Raw genomic sequence first — 12,477 nt, 5'->3', positions numbered from 1 at the left:
GAAATACATTTTCTTTCTCCCTTTAAATGTTTTTTTTTTTTTTGTTATCTCTTTAGAGACGCTGCGCCTCACCCCCCCCCGTTCCCCTCGCTCTCTCTCTCCCTCCGAGCGGTTTGATTGCTTAAGCCTGGTCATCAGACAGACAGACAATGTGTCCATGAAGAACAGCCTCGCTTCCTTCCTGTCTTCCTGTGCCGCATTCTGCCTTGGTGAGCAGGGTGAATAGGCCGCCCTGCCCCACAGCCGCCATGAACCACAGGGGCCACGGCAGCTAAAACCAACAAAGAGAGCCGTTCTGCCCCCCCCCCCCATTTTTTTTTCTTCCAAATTCACATCCCCTCCTCCTCTTCCTCCTCCTCTCTGCTGCCAAATCGCTGGGACAAACAAACCCCTCTGCACTCGTGTTTCTTTATTTCTTTTTTTTACGCACTGTTCTTTTATACAAAAGATATATATATATATATATATATATATATATATATATACATACACACTTTTAAAAATGTTTTCTAAAACATGTATAAACACTTTCTTTCATAACTGCATTGTAAAAAAAATTAAAGGTGGTTGAACTTGGAAATGAAAGTTCACATGCTGCCTTAAAAAATGACTTGATGTATTCCCCCCCCCCCAACACAAAAAAAGTGCTGTGTAAACTTGAATATTACTTTAAATATTTAAGTTTATGTGAAGTCATTTTAAGTCAAGTTGATAGTATTTGCCAACATTGCTCATTAAGAACTCATTTGTTCTAAAATATAACATGTATTGAAAGAAAAAAGGATATGCTTCACATCTTTTTGGTCATAACTTACAGACGGGTAAAACTGATCCTAATTAATCAAGACAATGAATAACTTGTTAATTAAAATTATTGAAAAACTTCTACATTAAGTTTAATGTCCAAAAACCGTCACAATAACGGGTGTTTTACATAACACTATTTAACGTGTCGTTTATCACCCTCACGCTGTGTCTTTTTAACTTTATATTTCAACAGTTAGGACGTTTTTTTTTTAAAACACATTCATCCAGTTGCCCTCCCCGCCCCCCACCCCCAAACAAGACACCCATCTCCCTATAGGAATACCAAGTAGGAGCAGGTAGCAGAGAGGAGCGTTGGGAGCCAAAATAACCCCCAACTATTGAAAACAGGATGAATGCATGCCGGGCTGAATACAGGGGTAAACTGTTAGGTCTTTGTCATTCAAAGTGATGCTTTTAACCCTTTGCAGCCGTTCTTCCTGACACCCCCCCCCACCAACACACACACACACACACACTCCTCCCGCACTTTCCCTTGCCATTCACAGCTCAGACAAAGCAGCGAGAACGAGCAGGCCTGCGACTGGAAGGATAAAGACTACATGCAAGATCAACGCTCCTCTTTCTGCCACTAATGGGATTGTGTCTGTTATGTTGCCACCTCCTCTCCTCGTCCCTGTAAAATAGGTGAAAGTTGATCATCATGTAAAGTAACTCCCTTTTGTATGTAAGGCTACCAGCGCACATACAGTCAAGAGGTCTGGAGATGAATAACAAACAAGTGAGCGCAGGTCGGACACGTCAGTCACAGCGCCGTGCCGCAAACACGTCCGCACGCTGTCAACAAGTGTCAGGGTTTGGGTTTCAGGTTTAGGTTTCACCCCGCAGGGACATCCAAAACCAAGGAATTCCTGAACAAACCTTTGATTAAAAAACTAAAACCTGCTGGATCCTGAGAAGTGAACCCAAAGCCAAGAATGTAAATAGTAGCTTTACATGAATTTAACATGTAAGGAGTTAGCATCACAGTCGATATTTAAAAGAAAGCACAAGTTTGTTTGAGGTGCGGTCATATGAGGTATTGAAATATGTACTTATTGTGTGTGTTTGTGTAACTGCATTCATATGTTATATAATTTACTAATTGTATTCTCAATTTAATGTGTATATGTAATAAATTTACAGTCATTTAAACTTGACTTCAAAAAAGAAGAGTTGATATCAAAACTCGTACAAATGTTTACCTTTAACCACCTGCAAAAAAGACCGATTAAAAAGAAAAAAATGTGGTTTAAAGAGACGTCAAACAATGCAGGAATAAAAAAAACAAACAAACATCCAACACACTTCAATGTTGTTTAATTCCAAACGTTAATATATTTGTCTATTTCACAATAAAAATTATTCATCCGGCTCGGACACTCCTACAGGTCCCTTCCCTTCTGCAGCGAACACAGAGCAAGGTGACACTTTAACAATGCTTTCTCAAAATAAATATTTTTTATTATAAAATAATAAACCTTCAAATAAATATATATTTTTTTTAACTTTACACTAAGCAATGTTGGAATTAGAAAATAGTATTTTTTTTTCCCCCGATAAAAGATCACTGTACAATATACAAGCAGAAGGGATAAGATTTGCTTTCCTTTGTAAATGACATAAAAATGATTGACATACATTCCAGTGAATGTACAAACATGAGTGAATGTGACTGATTCATATACAAATTGAATTTATCAAGGTGCCTCTGGTATGGCAGAACATTTTTCACAGTCAGAGTATTGTTATATGTACAAAAATAAAACATCTGTCTCAACTCTCAACACTTTCTAACGTACGTCGCCTTTTGCATTTCCTACTTTACATGCAGTTAGTAACGGGAGTGTGTTCTTAGCATATTAAGTCATATTACGTGTTAAAACAGAGGCTATGCATTTAGCACCAACACCGTTACGTGTTGTCGGGGAATTCTATTTCGGGGCAAAACAGTAGTACGATGTCTTCGTGCCTTTGAACACGTGGAGCGCTTATTTTGGTTTACCTGTCAAGTGACACTCGTATTGCAGTGCAACTGGTGGGCGTGTATGACGAGAAACTCCCCCGAAACAGCGTCTTTAGTTTTATTACTAAACCGTTCCACTGCAGGGTTACAGGGACACGGAGTCTTTCCGTCCTTCTGCAATTTCCGAGCACCACGTCTACGTTTGCTTGGCGCCATCCTCGCAGTGGACTGGTTTGGCGTTCTTGCACCGACAGCCGGGTCGCGAGACTCGGTCATAGCAGCTCTGGCACACAGCGACACAACCTTTCGCTGGGAGGTAGCACAGGAGGCAGGGGAAGAGCAGGGAGAGGAGCGACACGGTGGTCCAGCGGATGCAGCAGTGCGACTGCGAGCACGAGAAGGGCTTGTCGGCACACGTGTCCTCGTCGTCGCTGGAGCAGTGGTAGAAGAGGCCCTTGATGCAGCAGACGCACGTCCCGTACTCCACGGCGCTGTGTGCCGAGCACACGCACCGGCGGCCGCACATCCAGCAGGAGGGAAGCACCCGGGCGCTGGTGCACTCGGAGCATTGGCACCGGCCACAGTTCTCACACTTGCTTGACTCTTTACTGACATTTTCTAAGGCCGCCACCACTCTGGACGCGTCGTTCAGGGGTTTCAGCTCCTCTGGAATCAGCTCCTCGCGTTTCGGCTGGGTTCTGATGATGTGGCCCGAAGAGGCGCTCCCCCAGCTGGTCCTGACGATACTCTGGGTCTCCTCCGCAGTGGACGAATGCAACAAGGTCTCGCTGGAAGAGATGGGAGTGCTTGTGTTTCCATGTTGAATCAATGACTGCAGGTTGCGGAGATTATTAAGGCCCTCCTCTTGAGTCTCCTGCTGCCTGCTTGTCCTTGTGCCACGAGACGACACCAAGCTGTCCTTCTGTTGAGAGGCTGGGGATCTTTGGGTGACCGTGGGCCCTTCTGTGTACTCATTACAACTCCCAGTGATCCTGATCTGCTCCAGAGACAGCACTGCTGGAGCTTGGGGTGGCTGCCCATTGATCAGCCCGGGATCTGGCGAATCGGCCCGAGTTTGCGAAGGCCGCGGCTGCGGTCCCCCTTCGTCATGCGGTGAGCCCGGCGACTGTCCGCGGTGTCCTCCTCCCCCATCGCTGTCGCTCTGGCTTCTGGAATCCATCCTGGGACTTAAGGGCCACTCTCGCTGGCATGGGACACATCTGAAGTCCTGAAAGACAAAACAGTCCGTTTATATCCGTCCATGCGAAGCCATGCAAATGATGCCATGCAAATCATAACTGATACGACCACTATGGAAATAAGACGCCACACACGCACATCACACTGTGAGTTACAAAGGCCTTTAGAATCAGTTACTGTCGCGTTTCATACACGGGATTTAAGAGTGGATATCTTTACTGGACACAACTATGGTGAAACACACTTAGAAAAACAAGACATTTGTTTCTTCTAAAAAGCCACAAAACAAACACTTAATCAACCAAGAGAAAATGAATCCAAAGGGCGCCTTTAAAATTGAACATGGTGACAAGTCAGTCACACATCTGGTTTAAATCAAGCGTGGGCCATTGGGACGCATCTCTGCTTCCTCTCCTCCAGTCTCTAAATTAATCAACAACTATTTTATAATCAATAAATCAGTTTAAGTGTTTGTTTTTTTTACCATTTGTTGACATTTTATGGACAAACAAGTTAGATTACATTAATTGATAATGAAAATAAATACTTAATACACTGAAGTGATATTTAAGATACTTTAAAATGTATCTGCAAGGATGTAATTCATTAATTGACTGCTGAAACATCACTGGTTACACTTTTACTATTAGGGTTTATGCAAGGTTTAATGGGGACTAGGGATGGTTATCAAGAACTATAAATAAATTGGTGCCAGTTCCTCATTGCTCAGCCCCACAAAAAAAATAGATCAGATCAGACTAAGGGCCCATACAGTTTTCGTTTTTAGTCAAAAAATATTGTAATCAGCTTTTAATCCATAGGGAGCCCTGAAATGACATCTGTCATAGCCCCAACTTTCTAACCCAACCCTATGTCTAGTACACGGTGCACAAGCTTTTCTCGAATGCTTCACGTCTTCTGATCTGTTTTTGATTTGATTTCAGTCACAGCGTAACAACGCCACATACTGGCCAGGTATATGTACTACATGGTTTAGAGTCATTATGGGGGGGGTTTTGTATCGGGGTTGTATAGATTGTATATGGACATCTCTGTTTTTCGTGTGATTAAGCTCAAAATTAACGTTAGTAATTATTTTCCTCATCATCCTTTCAGACATGTCATTTGTCACTCGGCTAACATCTCAGTTGTCAAGGTTTTCTGTTGAGTGAATGTTGCTGGATTTTGAACTGCTGGGTAATAGTTAATGAAGAAGACCGATGTTCTACTTTCTATGGCTGTGATCCGTTTGAGCCACAAGTAGTCATAGTTGGAAGCGTGCATCTTCATTTCCGTGACTCTTCTGGTCTGTTAAACCTTCAGTACTTTAAGTTTAATCTAAGCTATAGCGACAGCCCGACTGAGTCAGGCAATCGACTTGCAGAGGCCGAGTATACATGCGGAGGTGGACGTGTGACTCCCGTCTCCGTAGGTGGCACTGTATCGCTCTATAAGTTAGTGCGTATTGAATCGCATTCCTGTTGACCTTTAGGTCACAGAAAAACAAACAGCAAGATGGATCGCGCTGTGGTTTTAAAGCATAAATCTCATCTCTCTGTCAGTCCAAACGTGGATCTTCTCTGTAGCTTTTGCTCTCGGCGGCGCTATTGTATTGTCTATACGTTGTCTCCTTCTACGTCCGAGTCACAGACCGGGGAGGAAACACCAAGTCCGACTCATCGTACAAATGCAGGAGTAATCGGACTATGAATCACATTTTTAAGGTATGTTAGTCCGACTAAGACTCGCTCGACTTTAGTCAGACTACCTTGTTTACATGACATGAAGTAAACCAAATCTATGTCTTAGTCCGACTAAAATCAGACTTTTAAAGACGCATGTAAACGCACTGAGTGATGTCGATGCCAAGCCAATAGCGGCACACGGCACGACACAAAGTCCAGACGAAGGCTGTGGACAGTCATCGACTACCCTTGTTTCGCTTCACTAGTGCAAAGACATCGCCACCGCCGTCCATCTCGACATAAAACGTATCACTTGTGTGTTTTGATCTTAACACCATAGCCATGTCGAGCTGAAGGGCTTTTGTTACAGACATTTGTTATATTTATAAAGTTTTTTTCACGTCCGTCTGCAGGATCTGCGATTATCTCACTGATTCATTGTGTGTAGGTGTGAGGATTAGCATATTACACTGTCACTCTGCATTATTCTAACATATTCAAATGCTCAGCCTTGTTTTCATCAACATATCACAGCAAAGTAAAGAAACTGTCAGTGGTGGCCTTAATTCTCCTTCTTTGTGCTAATTAGCTTTCAAATGCCTTCCTCGGGGGGGGGGGGGGGGGGGGGGGGCCCCTCCTCTCCTCATCCCCCCCTTTCAATGACAATACAGGAAGGGCTTTTGTTTGTCGCATGACAAATGGCTCGCGGCAACCTTCACCATTCTTACACATTTACATTGTGACACGCTGGAAAAGGAGAAGATGACTGACAAGATAGAAAAGACGAAGTTGAGTGATGTGCTCAAGGGCGGTAGGAGAGGGAAGCGCTGCTTTCAGAGAGCATGCGACTCACTATTTAACCCCAACGACACAACAGGTGGGAGAAATGATGGCACCAGCTTCCTAAAAGGAAGATTAAAGAGTGCTGTATGCCAAGGCTGATAAATGACAAGAATGAAAATAAATGTAATGTGTTCTTTTGTATTCTAATATTTCTGTGTTTGTCGCCTCCTTTCTTATTCTGGAGTATTTATTGGCAGTTGGTTTCCGGAATGTCGCATTACAGCACCATTACTTGTTGCCTATGCAAAGCCCCCGTCATCCCTTATCTTGCGTTTTTATCACTTTTAATATTTGTTTTCACTCTTGTGCATGACACTGTGTCTTCCTGCTTTTATTCCTCGATTACTTGTATTTGTTTTGGCAGTTGGAGTTGTGAACTGTGCGATGTTGTAACGTCTGTGAGTGAGTCAGTCAAAGCAGTGTTGTAGTAAAAGTCCTCTATAAATAAAACCCTTGTGAGTTAGAAAATAAAAAACACACCAGTGCGTAGTGTCATATAAGTTAAGCAGAAATAGAGTGAGAGTGACAAGGCTTTTACTGTCAGGCCCCATAAGTGATCTATCAAACAGTATGGTGTATTATTGTTTTTCATAACAGCTCCATAAATTTTTGTTTCCATAATAAAAAAGGAGTGCACACAAAAAAGTTAGAATATGAGATTGCAAACATGTTAACTTAATTTGGGATTCTCCTTGTTTGCATTTGTACTTGGAAACACGAGATTATGCACACACCATATGCTGAAATGCTTTATTTACTCATTTCCCATGTATGATTTTCCTTCATAACCACTGTATAAATAGCCGTTTCCACAGGAAAGCAGTGCACACAATAGAAAAAAGGGAAATGATGTCACAGTACACATTGATAAAGCTCCTGCACGAGCTTGTGCATGACTTTCCATGTTGGATTGTCCTCTTTCTTTCATTTGTCCTTAATGAGAAGTGTCTAAATGGCCGTTTCCATCATAAAGAAGTGCACACAAGAGGGAGGGAACAGGAGATTATGTGACTGCACACATGAGCAAACACATGGGCCAACTTGGACCCGACTACTTCCTAATAGAGCAGACGCCAGCAGTGCGATCAACAGTTAAATTAGACATTAGACTTAGCCCAGGGAAAAGACTCAGGCTGGACATTAAACACCTGTCGGTCTCCATTCAAAGGGAAACGTGCACTTTTATTAAGTCAAACATGGCGACAGATAAAGAAACCCTTTCCGATCGCGAAAGTAAAACCACAACATGTAATCTGCACAGGAAGCTTCGGAGGTGGCGCTGCTTCTAATCCGTATGTGATTTAGACTTCCCCCCCAAACAAACGTGCCGTGGTTATTTCAAATAAACAATTGTAAAGTGTTACAAGAAAACAGAGGAGACACTCACCGTGCTTCCGTCGCTTTAGCTCCCCTTAAGGTGAAATAAATCCAGTGTGAGAGGGAGATTATTCCTTACAGCAGAAGTTCACTCGGGTAAAAATCCATTGAGAAAGTTTCCAAGCGCGGCGCATTTTCTCCTAAAACGCAGCGCAAACACGTTAAATCCTGTCGCGCTTTTTTTTCTTTTTTTTCTCTTTTGCGCAAGAGCACGAGGCGTCAAAGCTGGAAAAGTTCAGAGAAACACCGCCGCACCGTGAACTCAGCCTGACTGCACTTTCCCTGCAACACGGACGAGACGAACATGGATTCAAGCCCAGCTCAGGAAACTTTGGATTCTCTGCGTTTCATGTGCAAAGCTCACAGAGGCTGCATGGAGTTGTTGAGTTTTTTTTTTCTCTCCCCCCCCCTCGCTCTTTCCGGAGAGGAGGTCGGGATTTGGGCTGTAAATGGCGTCAAGCATGTAAGGAGGGAGGGGGGGGGGGGACAGAGAGGTTGTTGTTGCAGCGGATATCACGCATCCGGTGCTGCGCCATTGGCTGCTGTGGAGCAGCCATTCACACCCAGTGTGATCAATGATCCTGCAGCGACCGAGCAGTGGAGAGTCCCCCATCACCCCGCATCATCATCATCATCATCATCATCATCATCATAGAGGTGACCCATATTTTTTTATAAATTTTTTTTAAATCAAACTAAAACTTCATATCTCTCTTAAAGATAAGCACAGGAGCATCAGACAACTGATATAAATATCAACACATTACATCTATGAACTTGTCACACACACCACCACCTGTTACAGAAACAGTTCAAAAGGAAGTACAGTATGTTACTTTATACCAATACAATAATGTACTTAAAATAGTATTTTATTTCTATGACTTTAAATTATATTACTTCATATAAACACATTCAAATACTACTATTGTACTTTATAGGGAAATACAGTTAACTGAAGTAAAGTAGTATCTTTATTTTGTTACTTTGTAAAATACTACTATTGTACTTTAGAGGGGAATACAGTTAACTGAAGTAAAGTAGTATATTTGTTACTTCATATCAATACTATAAAATACTACTATTGTACTTTAGAGGGAAATGCAGTTAACTGTAGTAAAGTAGTATCTTTATTTATGTTTATATCAATACTATAAAATACCACTATTGTACTTTAGAGGGGAATACAGTTAACTAAAGCAAAGTAATATATTTATGTCACTTTATATAAACACCCTAAAATACTACTATTCTACTTTACAGGGAAATGCAGTTAAGTGTAGTAAAGTAGTATCTTTATTTATGTTACTTCACATCAATAGAAATACTACTATTGTACTTAAGAGAGAAATACAGTTAATTGTAGTAAAGTAGTATCTTTATTTATGTTATTTCACATCAATAGAAATACTACTATTGTACTTAAGAGGGAAATACAGTTAATTGTAGTAAAATAGTATCTTTACTTATGTTACTTCATATCAATACTATTCAGAGGAAAATATAATAAAACAGTGATACAGTGCATTTTATTTATTGTAGAGTCTTAAAATAATGTGACTTTAAACAAATACGATTGAGTATAGTGGAAAGGTCCATCATTACTTGGTATATCGGTTTTATGTTCCTTTTAAATTAATTAAATATTCAGAGAGAAAGTAAAACAAAATCTCTATTGTACTTTACTTTAAATCAATACAGTTCAGGGGTTAATGTATTACTGTTTACTCTACTGTATTTGTGTGACAAATGTATGGATTTATTATATTTAGATTCCTTTATAATATAATACACAACCAGAAATGCATTGGACATGTTGATTTATATATAATAAAAGTATCATGTATCATATTTAGGATTTCATTGTGATATGCCTTATGGATTTTAATAGTGAATACAGAGTTTGTTCATAATATGATAGAAGAAAATTGGCGATACGTTTGAGAACGAAATGAAAAAAAAAGAGACCTGGAAACATTACAATATGTTAATTAATGTTATACATAAAATAGTGTATCATATGTTAATCAACATGTGATTTGTCACAGGAGCATCTTAAGAGTTCCGAGACCCTTTGTTAAACGCAATTAATTCATATCCCTATCAAGCCAGTTCTCCCTGTTGAAGCTCAGCTGTTGTGAAGCAGCGCCCTCATGTGGACATTCTTTAACCCTGCAGGTGGTTTCAATCATCCAATCATTTGGATAACAATGTTTAGACACTTGTGCTTAGTTTCGGATGGTGGAAGGATGGTTTAAAGCTCAATGAGAAACATCTGGAAAGGTTTTTAATTACTCTCTTACTTAACTGACTTTCTCCATGTTTCTCCATACATATATTTTAGTAGCACTCATTCATTCTAACTTGTTTTTTTTACCAAGGGTCTGTGTTCATATACATATGTATATGTATATATATATGTGTGTGTATCTATATATATATCTATATATAGATATATATATACATATGTATTCTACTCATGGAGAGAGCCACTGTCATGGAACCCAATTTCCTGTGGAATCAATAAAGTATTTATGGTTCTGATTCTCGGAGGTGCCGTTGTTGCCCCTGTTATTGAAGAAAGTGTAAATGAACACACGCTGTGAAATGAAATGAGACGACAGTGTGCTGGACTCACAAAGTCACACATGCATCTTCGCCAACATCCTTCTCCCCGAACACACACACACACACACAGAGAGGGGTCACTTTAATCAACTAAGAGCGTGACTTGGCAAATTAACTTGGATGCAGGTCAGGAAGCTTTCAAGACTCCACTCCCGTCTTTAAACTATTTGTCTTCCTTTGTTTTTCTGTTAATTTACCTGCGGAGCGTTTTATTACTCTTCACGGGGCTGCCGGCGTAATGAAAATGTTATGTGCTTACAGCACAAGCGTGTTACAGGAAATTGTTTTGAGTTCGGCACGCTCACACTCTGTTTACATTTTGCCTCCGAGCAAAAGCAAATCCATTACCGTCATCGGAACCACAGCATAACATTCTTTTTTCTACCCAGAGCAAATGTGCTGTTTTTAGGAATATAGTTGACGTCTCGTGTCCAGTGAAGTCAAACTTTATGTGTCACAAAGTTGCCTCAATCTGTACAACATCCTCTGTCCTTAGACCCTCGAAGTCAATGAGGACTCTACTCCACTACTCTATAATAATGTGTCACCTATTTTGTCCACAGGGCATTTGTTGATCCACACCCGCCTTTAAGGCATCAGCTGAGTCCAACATGAGCAATGTCCATTTACCGAGACAAAAATGGACATATGCGGGGCCACCAAGGTGTGAAAAAGTGAGCGTTAGACAATGTCTGACTTCTGATCCCAAAAGTTTTCTATCCTGCGTTTTCTCTCCATCCAGTGAATCTCCCTCCCGTTGAGCCCGTCAGAACAGCCTGCACATGAAACAACAACGGGAGGAAATTGAAAGAGAAAGGAAAAAAAAAACCCCGTCGTGGCAGGAGAGGACCAGTGCACGGGGTTGTCAAGCAAAACAGTTTGAAATATTTCTCGCAAAAAGGACAGAGTGTCAGAGTTCTCCCTCGCTGAGATGGAACCCCAGCTGCGGCGATATATGAACCCAAAGAGCAACGGTGAGGTTCACTGCCTTACGACTGCATTTATTCACTTTATCCTCTCATGGGTTCATTTTCAGATTCATTAGGCTTGAGCTATTTTCACCCACAAATGTCAGGTAATGGGTGTCAGGGATTTAATGCTCGTAGGCCCTGGATTTTGTGAAGAGTTTAGTTCAGGTAGACACAAACTCTCTCTGGAATCATGTGCTCTCAGCTCCATCATTATTTGTGTTTTGTGTCGCACCAGGCAGCTCTCTTTGGCTTCTTACTGTTAAGAAATGAACCCAATCGCTTTCTCTTGGAATTATAATTATAATAATACTCCTAAAGAGTGACCAAGTGTTATGAATTTCCCTCACAATGGAGCAGGTGCTAGTTTGGGCCTTTGGTGACATAATACAACGAATGTGGCTCCAAGTTAAAACAGCGTTTGAACCTAGCCTTTTCCTATTGTATTGCACCCTGTGTTGTATTTTACTGTTTTATTTGTTATTTCAAAGTTACGACAGGGTTTTTGACTTTTTGACTTAAGACTGTTACTTTTAATTCCACCCTGTTCTATTGTTGTGTTTGCTTTTTTAAATTTTATTTTCCCTTTGTCACTTTGCAATCCTTGTATGGAAGATGCTATACAAATAAAGTGTATGATTATTATTATTATTATTAGTAGTAGTAGTATTACTTTCTGACTGGATACTTTTACAAGTTACAAAATACAAGTTTGTAAACTCCTTTACCGCAGTCCATAGAAAAAAAATCTGCGCTTTTAAATCACAGCACACTGGAGAGTGAACCGTTTATTCACTTTGGTTGAAAAAAAGGCAGCCGAACAGTGAGAAAAAGCTGTTCTTAAGATATAGCACAAGCTTAATTTATTTGGTGAGCCTTCCGTTACATGGCTAGAATCAGTTTTTCTCGTGTCCCTGCCGGCAGCTGTGTTTTTAAGTTTTAGAGTGAAAGTCACGACAGCGGCATATATTTCAGGTTTTGAAGCTCAACCTGATTTAAACCAAAA

At 40.8% G+C, this 12,477-nt stretch overlaps 1 protein-coding gene and 1 long non-coding RNA gene across 2 annotated transcripts; one reads left to right on the top strand and one right to left on the bottom strand.

Moving 5' to 3' along the window:
• Nucleotides 1-2,107: 2,107 nt before the first annotated feature.
• spry2 (sprouty RTK signaling antagonist 2) lies at nucleotides 2,108-8,284 on the bottom strand. The gene is made up of 2 exons (XM_058623245.1): nucleotides 7,886-8,284; nucleotides 2,108-3,998 (listed from the first exon to the last, which is right to left on the bottom strand). Exon 2 carries the CDS (start codon nucleotides 3,948-3,950, stop codon nucleotides 2,967-2,969), a length of 984 nt encoding a protein of 327 aa, XP_058479228.1. The 5' UTR covers nucleotides 3,951-3,998; nucleotides 7,886-8,284; the 3' UTR covers nucleotides 2,108-2,966.
• A 119-nt stretch (nucleotides 8,285-8,403) lies between these two features.
• Nucleotides 8,404-12,125, top strand: LOC131455547 (uncharacterized). The gene is made up of 2 exons (XR_009239810.1): nucleotides 8,404-8,532; nucleotides 11,067-12,125. It is a non-coding gene; the product is annotated as an uncharacterized LOC131455547 (long non-coding RNA).
• Nucleotides 12,126-12,477: the final 352 nt, after the last annotated feature.

Source organism: Solea solea, chromosome 2, assembly GCF_958295425.1.
Source record: "Solea solea chromosome 2, fSolSol10.1, whole genome shotgun sequence".
Taxonomy (NCBI): domain Eukaryota; kingdom Metazoa; phylum Chordata; class Actinopteri; order Pleuronectiformes; family Soleidae; genus Solea; species Solea solea.
Note: the sequence above shows the minus strand (reverse complement) of the source record. Positions and strands in the feature narration are given on the sequence as shown.

Coding starts and splice junctions, on each gene's coding strand:
- spry2 (XM_058623245.1), bottom strand. CDS start 3,950: ATGGATTCCAGAAGCCAGAGCGACAGCGATGGGGGAGGAGGACACCGC.